Source organism: Asparagus officinalis, chromosome 8 (assembly GCF_001876935.1).
Source record: "Asparagus officinalis chromosome 8, Aspof.V1, whole genome shotgun sequence".
Classification (NCBI taxonomy): Eukaryota; Viridiplantae; Streptophyta; class Magnoliopsida; order Asparagales; family Asparagaceae; genus Asparagus; species Asparagus officinalis.
The window spans coordinates 28,041,836-28,052,431 of NC_033801.1; the positions used below are offsets into that span (position 1 = coordinate 28,041,836).

Genomic DNA, 10,596 nt, shown 5'->3' on the forward strand with positions numbered 1-10,596 from the left:
GGGAGCCAACGGCCTCTCTGCTGAGGCTATCATGTCACAACCAAGGATCAAGATCCCGGTTGATGCAGCGGTCGAGTACGAGTTCGACCAAAAAAAATTCGAGGAGTACGTCTCATCCTCTTCCTCCAGATCCTCCTCCCCTCACAAGTGTAGAAAATCTATTGTTTGAAGAAGGTTCGCTGGTCTTCAGATCTAAAGACCCAGGGTGATAACTCTCGCCCAATCATTATTGAAGGTTCCTCTCACAACACCCCTACGACATCCAATAAAGCTAAATATGTGACTCGCAACAACTCCTCTTCAGTCAAGGAGTTGTCCGCTGAATGCGCACTAGTTCTGACGAAGAGGGCTCATCAGAGGTGGCGCCAATATCTCATGCTCTAACTCGCCAAAGCCTTAAAACTGGTTGACGGGATCCGTTATCATGAGGATTTGGAGTTTAAGAGGCATCAAGCGACTAAGCCACCACAACAACTAGTAAATGATTACTCCTCCAAACCATCAACCAACAAGTTGGTCCGGGTTAAAAGGACTCGCTCAACTCTTGAGGAGCACATCCAGAAACATCACACACTACTTGCGTATACACGAATTCTTATACAGAAAGTGCAGGAATTGTAGAAGAAAGAGGTAGCCAAAGAACTGCCAAAATCACGCCAAGTCTAGATACCGAAGTCCAAGACAACACCAAAATCAACTCGGACAATCCCCGAATCAGCCTCTCTACACCGGGACAGTCTGAACTGTCTCGCACCTGGCCAAGACAGTTCAGACTGTCTCACAAATGGCCACGATAGTATAGACTGTCTCGCGCTAGCCCTAGCTCCCGTGGGTGTTTCCAAGCATCCTTCAGCCTCCGTTCCCGCTTCGTCTACTTCTGTATCTCCGGTGAATACTTACGATAGCGTTGATCTTTCAAAGTTTAAGATTATGATTATGGATCGCCTTGGTCCTCTATGCAAAGATCAAGGCAAAGCTCCTGTTAAAGCACACTTAGGTCTGGTGAACAAATCCCGACCGACTCTTCAGACTAGGGGTTGTACACGCCCTCTTATCAAGTCGATTCCTATAACCGCCCGCTTGGGGGTGCGTGCGAAAGACCAGGAGCCCGTTAAGGTCCCACCCTTACAAAGGCATGGTTCCAAACGTGTGACTCCCAAGAACGCTAACAAGGGGTTATCCCTCTAGAAGAAAATATGTTCGTCAGACGACAGTGTTATACCTAGAGATTCAAACCGACAGCCGATAGGTTCCTCTGCCCACAACGCCGATGAGTTGTACTATCGGGCTAGGGTACGAACAAATCTCAAAAGAGAAGTATCCCAGAATTGAACTCTCAATATATTTGTGAGAGGCTTATTAGGACAGTATTCTCAGAATGTAACTGGCCTACGACCGCTCCACGAAGGGTCTCAGTATTTGAAAAACCTTCCATTGAAGCACCCAAATCTAAATCAAGATGCTTCCGCAAAAGGAGATTGGTCATTCAGGATAACGAACACTTAGAAGTCACCATCGACATGGTCAATAAAGGAAATTCAACACGGTGTTCCATTCCCGATTCTTTTCTAAGGGTGTCCCAGCGTCTCACTTGGCTACAGTCGGGGACCATCAGACCGAGGCCAAATAAAGGATAATCCTTAGATGATGAAGCATCAAACACTTTCTCTGTGATTTCTTTTGACAATATAGTCTCTAACATGGTACGAACTTGAGAAGCGTTCATGGTCACTACTGAATAAATGGCTCAAATGCTTCAAGAAGCTTTGGGTAAGCAGAAAGAAGAATTTAAAGCCGAAATAGAGTTGACCATGCAACAGATGAGGGGGTTACATGCCCAACAGCTTCAGGCCTTATCAAATCAGCTTGTTGAGACCAGTCATCGCAACACTACCAATCTTGTAGATAGCGACTCAGAATTGGAGGAAAATCACAACGCTGTTACCTCCCTTGATGACAAAAATGATAGGGGTGGTCCAATCGATAATAATAACATTAAGGGTAGTCTAATTGAGCCTCCTTAACCTCCTCAGCAATCCCTAAAGAAAAATACGGATGAGGATAAGAAGATGAAGGACCTCGAGAGTAAAAGCAACACCTTGATGTCTACTCAAGAGGTGAAGAAGACTGACATCCCGTGTCCATACCCAATAGAATGGGAGTCAATTCCATATCCGACGAAGTTCAATATAATTAACTTCACACCGTTTGATGGAAAAGGTTCACCCACTCAGCACCTGATTTATCTCAAGTCCCACCTAGGCGTGATCTCTAGAAATGAACCTCCAATGGTTCGGTCATTCGTTGGCACCTTTCATGGAGCTGCCTTTGATTGGTACCGCCATCTCAAGCCAGGAACTACCAACAGCTAGGAGGATATGGAGAGCATGTTTCTCACCAATTTCTTCGATGATGATAAGGAGTTGTCAATCGAAACACTCTTCGATATGAAGCAGAGGGACGGAGAATCGGTCAACAACTTCGTCAAGCGCTTCTGGAATAAGACGATAAATTACCGAGACCAGGTCATCAACTCGGTCGACTCCAACTCATAAGACCTTGGTACGTTTTTGGAATAAAACTAAGGCATGAAGCCTAATCACCTCGACTTAAGAGTTTCTCAAAGTGTTAGCGTCCACTCAAAATGCCTCCAAAATTTAAAGACGAACTTATACATGGTCAAAGAAAATTACGAATACTTAAACATATGAGAACACAATCATAAAGGTGAAAAAATAATTCTAATTGACAAAGGTGAACCTTTTTTCATCTATATATTCAAAATTCTTACAATACGAAAGCATTTATAAAAGCAAAAATGAGGCAAAATACATATGAACCCCTAAGGGGTCAAACCTATAGCGAGTGCGAACTTGAAGCTAGAGCGACTCTGGGAGCTGGAGCAAAACTTGAGACTAGAGGGGTAACAGCAGTAAAAGTCAGTGGAGGAGACGATCGAGGCTCGGACTTGACCTCTTTGTCCACTTCCTCTTTGGGCTGGCTCACCCAACTATCATGGGCCGAGTCCTCGCCTGTTACATGAGCCGACTCTTCATAATCTTCATCCCCGTTCTCACATCAAGCACAAGCCCCACTCCTCTCCTCTCTATCTCCTACAGAGTGCTAAGGCAATTAGCCAATCAAGGGGGTTAGTAGAACTACTTAGGATTGATCTTGTGGTCGACCGGAAGCTACATCTTTATATAGTAAAACCTACATTACAGAGTACCGTTGTGATAATTTTTAATGATCTCAAACCGGTAGGCTTTGGACTCCAAGTGGTTGAGGTGACCCTACAATGCATGTATCTTGGCAAGATGTGACTTGTGTTATTGCTCGACCCCCAATGCAGCTCAGGTGGCCTCTTACCTCAACTTCTCATGAGTGAGCTCCTCCTCCTCTAACCGGTTTTGTAGGGCCTTAACATTTAAACAAGCCAGACGAGCCTGCTCAAAAGCATTAGCACTCTTCTGCCTCTCAACCTTGATCTCTTCCTTCAGATACCTTATAGTGTCATCTCGCATATGAAGCTCGTGCTTTAGGTGATCGAGGTCTTCTTGTAGCTTCTTTATTTGGGAAGAATTTTGGCTATTTGAATTCATCAAGCCCTTTAACTTTCCATCCTAGATCTCAACTTCCTGCTTTAGTTTGTTTTAGTCTCTCTTCCAGCAGGCTAATTCATCTTCCTTGGTAGTCAATTTTAGGTTAGCAGCCTCCCAAGCTACCTTCTCAGCTTCTAGTTTCTCTGGGAGCTTGAAGTAGATCTCCCAGATATCCTCTAAGCACGCGAATACCTTTTGCTCCACCAAAGCTCCTCGAACTAAATAACTCCTCAGGTTCTGCCAGAGACCACAATCGAACATAGCAGAGATGATCTTATTATCCTTAGGTAGAAAGAACTGATCTAAGGCTCTAGCTTGGGTCATCCTGGATTCCAAGGCTAACCCCCTCTTGTCAATATTTCACCTAGGGACGAACTGATTCTCCTCTGACGGCTCTCTATCATATCTAGGGCCAACTTCATGCATCCTCATTAATAGTTTTCTCAGCTCCCCCCACACTTTTGGTGTAAGCTCTTTAATGCAGTGGGGGAAAGGCCACCCAAAATGCTATCCCCCTCGGCAGAGGTGCCTCCTCAGTGGCCGACACTTTGCCTTGTTGGTGAACCGACTAGGTCAGCACGACAGGAGTTTTTTCCTTCTTAGCTTGAGCTTGATCCCCTTCAGGCTTGTCTATAATGATCTGAGTTCCCTTTTTCTCTTGTAGGGGGCTCATCATTGATAATGACAATGTCTAAAGGCATGGCTAGAGAATCCTCTTGGATAGGGACAGCAGAAGTGTCACCTTCTAAAGCTTCCTAGGGGAGTGGGGTCTAGCCTGACAGTTGACTCGCCACACCCCTCTGTGTAGAAGACGATGTTTCCATCTTCATCATAACTCCAACCTTCTCTCTCAAAGCTTCAGCACTTTCAGAGGGGCCTTGGTTGCCCACCTTCCTCGGTCTCCTCCTCTTCTTCTCAGACCTCTCAGCCTGAACAGTGGCAGAGCTTGACCCAGCCAATCGACCTGTGACCTCGGCCACATTGGCCTCTATCTCCTAGGCCTCCTCAGGAGCCAAGTCAGAGCGATGATGCTTCTGGGCCTCGTAGATGGCCCTTTTGAGATCAAGCTAGAGGGGCCACCAGGGATGTCTCGAGGTCATCGAGTTGTAGCACCAACACTACTACAGTATTGTTGGACCCTAGAGGGGAGGGGGGTGGGAGGGGGAGTGATTAGGGTCTGAAGGCAATAATAGTACAATAAAAATTAAAGGCAAGCAATCACCACAAATTTAAAATCCTGAATAAAAGAAAGGTTAAGATAGAAATCGTTATCCAAATGACGTGCGATGTGTTCACGAGGTTCGGCTCTCTAGCCTATGTCCCTGTTCCCCACTCTCGAGGAGAATTCACTACACAACCTGGTTTGAAAGCCGAAACTTCTTCTACACAATGATCTTCACGAGATCTCACACCAACAAAATTGATCTCCACGAGATCACCACATATCAGCAGTAACAGAAGAAGAGCTCTCTCTATACAGCAGTCCTATGGCAAGGAGAGAGATTGCACTTAAAGCTTTGGGTATGGGATGTGTAGGTGCAAAAATAGGGAATTGAGGATTTGAAAGTTGAAGCTTTTAAACACAAGAATTAACCACAATAAATTTTCTCTTGCAAAGTTAGTTCTTAAATAAAGGGGTAGTTGGATATATATAGGGAGTTGAAAGAAGAAGCCAAAAACCCTTGTAAAAGGACCAAAAAGCCATAAACAAACAAAACAGAAAACTAGTTGTTACTGTGCAACAACTCTCTGATGAGTCGACTTATGGGTTTACTTATGAGTCGACTTATATGAGTCGACTTAGCAGAAGAAAAATTACAACTCCGCTGCACTTCGTGAGTCGACTTATGAGTCGACTCATGAATCGACTAATGATTCGACTAAACGTGCACAGATCTGAAGTGCACAGAAAAACTCAACTTTAAACCATATTTAAAATATCAAATAAATTCCAAAAATTATAAAATTTGGGGAATAGTTTATAAACGTATAATTGAGCATGTTCCAAAAGAAAGTTACCAAATATGATTCCCCGTTTGTGAAATCTCTTAGTTTTGAAAAAACATGTAAAACATGTACATAAATTTCTTAGTTTTGGAACAAATGAGTTAAACAAAGATTTGAAATATTTTCAAATGATTTTATAGATTTAAATAAAAGATGTTTTAAGTCTATAAACTAATATCTTAGTATTTTGTCAAAATCACATTAAAACACAAATGTGTATGTGTTATATCCCAATAGCTTCAAATAAAATCTATAACTACTTGCCTACATTATAGCACTAGAGAGGAAAAAAATAGCAAATATCCTCACATAGAATTGCATTTCTTTGAGTCTCGATATTGCTTTGAGTTGATGAAGCTTCCACTTGTATATGTTGTTCTTGATTAACATTTGCTTCATCACATTGCCTCCACCTACAATAGATATTAACGTTGTAGCTCATATTCTATCCAATCCTCCATTTATGGTACTAACAATCTTGATATTTATATTAACTATAATATCATCCAACAAGCAATTAGTACCGATAATGGTGGTTATAAATCATCATCAAAACAAAAGGCCTAACAATCTCCTCCTTTTTGATGATGACAACCAACCATTATATTTGAACGAAATAAATATAGCTTACAGATAGGTGCTCCCCCTATCTATGAGCTCCCCCTTACTATGTGCACAAGTGAGGAGATTTCTCTCCCCCTTTGTCACCATCAAAAAGGGAAATATAAAATGAGAAACATACTTAAATTTATAAAATGTACCTCAAGTGTTGGTCTCACCGTATCACCTTCTTCAAATGTTTGGATTTACGACCCCTACCAGCATTACTACCAACCCACTCCTCTTGGAATCAACCCCGGTCCTCCCACACACTCCTCTTGGAAATTTGTATGTGCTTAAGCATGTTATAAAAATGAGGCATATACTATGTAACCAAGCAAACAAACAAGCAAAGAAAAATTTTCAAATAATGCATAGGCCCAAACCATTTCTTATGCGATAAAAATCTTCTTTACTAAGAGGCTTAGTAAAGATGTCCACTAATTGAGATTTAGTATCAATATGAATAAGGGATACATCTTTCTGCTCCACATGGTTACGTAAGAAATGATGGCGTACATCAATATGCTTAGTTCTTGAGTGCAAAACGGAATTTTTGGAAATGTTTATGGCACTAGTGTTATCACAAAATTTTTTTGTATTTTGAAAATACAAATCATAATCAACTAAACTTTGTTGCATCCATAAAAGTTGGGCACAACATAAGCTGACGGTAATATATTCTGCTTCCGTAGTGGACAGGGCAACACAATTTTATTTCTTGGAAGCCCAAGAGACAAGGAAGTTATTCAAAAATTGACATGTACCACTCGTACTTTTGCGATCTATCTTACAACCGGCAAAGTCGGCATCACAAAAACTATAAAGATCAAAAGAGGTGCTTTTAGGATAAAATAAATAAAGATCAATTGTTCCATTGGTATATTTGATAATTCTTTTAACCACAATCAAATGAGATGTTTTAGGAGAAGTTTGAAAACATACACATGCATACACACTAAACATGATATCGGGTCTACTAGCGGTAAGGTAAAGAAGACTACCTATCATACCTCGGTATAATTTTTGATCTATATCCTCACCACTATCATCTGCATCAAGCTTGATACTTGTACTCATGGGAGTTGGTGCATGCTTAGAGGTCTCCAATCCAAACTTCTTCACCAATTCTCTAGTATACTTGCTTTGTGAAACAAGAATCTCATCCTTAGTTTGCTTGACTTGGAGCCCAAGAAAGAATGTGAGCTCTCCCATCATGCTCATCTCAAAGTGATATTACATAACTTTAGAAAATTCTTTGTGTAAAGTTTTATTAGTAGCACCAAAAATGATATCATCAACATATATTTGAACTAAAATAAAATCATTTTTCTTTTTTTTTACAAAAAGTGTGTTATCAATCTTCCCTTTAGAAAAAACATTTTCAATAAGAAAACTAGAGATGCGAGCATACCAAGCTCTAGGAGTTTGTTATAACCCATATAAAGCTTTTTGAATCCGGTAAAAATGATTAGGAAATGAATGATCCACAAAACCGGGGGCTTGCTCAACATAAACTTCCTCTTCTATAAAACCATTTAAAAAGACACTTTTAACATCCTTTTGAAATAATTTGAAATTCTTAAAGCTTGCAAAAGCCAAAAACATTCTAATAGATTCTAACCTTGCAACCGGTGCAAATGTTTCATTATAGTCTATGCCCTCCTCTTGATTGTATCATTGGGCAACTAAACAAGCTTTATTTCTTGTTACTATGCCATATTCATCAAGTTTATTTCTGAAAACCCATTTAGTTCCAATCACACTAACATTGTTAGGTCTAGGAACTAATTTCTAAACATTATTTCTTTAAAAATTGTTTAGTTCATCATGCATAGCCAAAACTCATCTTTTAAAGCATCATTAATCTTTTTAGGTTCTATTTGAGATAAGAAAGTCATATTACCACATTCACTCAAGACCTTTGAGCGAGTTAGAACCCCTTGTGAAGGACTCCCTATAATTTGCTCCTTTGGATGATTTGATGCGAATTTCCATACTTTGGGAAGTTCTTCTAGCTCATGAGTGTTGATGCTTTACACATCCTTTTGTGTATCTATTGAGGGTGTTTTATTTAATTGCAAGCCTTCCAATCCTCCCACAAAATCATCATCATCATTATTCCTAGGTAAACTATCTTGTAAACTAATATTAGTCTCATCAAAAGTAACGTTTATAGATTCTTCAACAACAAGTGTTTTTTCGTTGAAGACTCTATAAGCCTTACTTCTAGGTGCATATCCTAGGAAAATGTCAACATCAATTTTAGAATCAAATTTATCATGGTGATCTTTTGTATTTAAAATAAAACATTTACAACCAAAGATACAAAAATACCCAATAGACGGAGTTTTGCCATAAAATAGTCTATAAGGAGTTTTCTTGAGCTTAGGTCTAATCAAAACACGGTTTAAAACATGGCAAGCTGTATTGACGGCTTCCGTCCAAAAGTACTTAGGCAAATCAAAAGAATTTAACATAGTACATGCCATCTCTTGTATTGTATGATTTTTTCGTTCAACAACACAATTTTATTGTGGTGTTCTTGGGGTGGAAAATTCATGAGTTATACCATGATGTGTATAAAAATTATTAAAAAAGTTATTTTGAAATTCACCACCATGATCACTTCTAATTTTAACAACTTTCAAATCTTTTTCATTTTCTATTCTTTTTACTAAAAAGGAAAATTCTTCAAAACATTCATTTTTATTTTTAAGAAAGATTGTCCATGTAAAGCGAGAAAAATCATCAACAATAACAAACACATAGTGTTTTCCTCCTAGAGAGGTAACACGCATAGGACCAAATAGATCAAGATGTAATAATTGCAGGGGTTTAGAAGTTGATACCTCATTGATGGATTTGAAGGTAGATTTGGTTTGTTTACCTTTAGCATAAGCTTCACAAACGGTATCATTGATGAAATGTAAGTTTGGTAACCCCTTTACAAGACTCCTTTTGGATAGCTTGGATATCAATTCCATGTTGGCATGACCAAATCTTTTATGCCATATCCAAGGATTCTCATCAATTGCCACAAGGCACTTCACATCTTAATTGGCTAATTCGTTCATCTCAAAAATATATACATTAGATTTTCTATTAGCAACAAAAATAATTTTTCTATTCATGCTAATAATGCACTTATCCGGTTTAAAAGAGATATCAAAACATTTATCACTTAATTGGCTAATACTAAGAAGATTATGATTTAAGCCTCTAACCAAATAAATATCTTCTATAACGAGAGAAGGTATCTTACCAATATTACCAATGCCAATAATTTTACCTTTCTCAATCCTTGATAGGGTTACAAATAGCTCTTTGTTGCCCGTCATGTGATGTGAGTAACCACTATTAAGGTACCACATCCCTTTACATCGTGTTTGTGATGTTCCCTACATAAGATGACGTAGAAACTTTAGGTACCCAAATCTTGGGTCCTTGGGAGTTAGTGTATTTGGTACCTTTGGGTACCCATGCCATATCATAATAATCCACATTATTTTTAATTCTACAATGGGTGGATATGTGACCATGCTTCATGCAATATGTGCATACAAAGTGTTTCTTATGTGTAGAAACATATGATCTATGATGTTCATTTCTTTGAAAACGATGATGATTAAAGTATGCATGAGTGGTGATCTATGATGTTCATTTCTTTGAAAACGATGATGATTAAAGTATGCATGAGTGGGTTTAATTCTACTGTTAGCAATCTCTAGTCTTTTAATTTTAGATCTTAATTGTTTGTTTTCAAAATCAAGGTCTCCTATCAATTCATCTTTTTGAGCAAGAGAGGATTGTAATTGCTCAACCATGGAAGCATGCGATTTTTAAATGAAGAGTATTCTTTAGCTATTCTTTTAAATTCAACATTTAATTCTTCTAATGCGGTAGCTAGATCACATTGCATATAAAAAGATTCACTTTCGGAGTCGGATATAATTACCTCATCTTCATCGGCCATAAAGCAAATGTTATGGTCATGAAGAGCAAACTTTGCTCCTTCCTCATCGCTATCTGAATCGCTTGGTTCAAATTCATCCCATCCGGCATACATCGCCTTCTTTTTCTTGTACTTCAAATATTTTTTTTTTGATCTTTGGGCAATCCTTGGCAAGATGACGTGGTTCATTGCACTCAAAGTATTTTCCTATACAAGAAGAAAACTTGTTGTTAGATTGGTTATTAAAATTCTTGTTTAATTTTATTAGTTTAGAAATCCTTCTAGAGAGGTGAGCCACTTCTCTAGAAACATCGGTTTTACTATCCGAGGAGGAGGAGTTATCGATAGCTCCTTTGAGAGCAACGGTCTTCACTTTGTGGGATGGTTCCTCAATTGCCCGTGGGGGCACTTCCTCTACTTCCTTCTCTTTGA

At 39.2% G+C, this 10,596-nt stretch overlaps 1 protein-coding gene across 1 annotated transcript in view; it reads right to left on the bottom strand.

Annotated features, from left to right (window-relative positions):
• The window catches only part of LOC109821053, a 23,200-nt gene extending 12,922 nt beyond the window's left edge, over positions 1–10,278 (bottom strand). The window contains exons 1-4 of the mRNA XM_020387247.1: positions 10,168–10,278; positions 4,394–4,531; positions 3,726–3,839; positions 3,370–3,566 (exon numbers count right to left, since the gene is read on the bottom strand). Of these exons, the coding sequence (XP_020242836.1) occupies positions 3,370–3,566; positions 3,726–3,839; positions 4,394–4,531; positions 10,168–10,278 (560 nt within the window). The remainder of the gene's footprint in view (positions 1–3,369; positions 3,567–3,725; positions 3,840–4,393; positions 4,532–10,167) is intronic.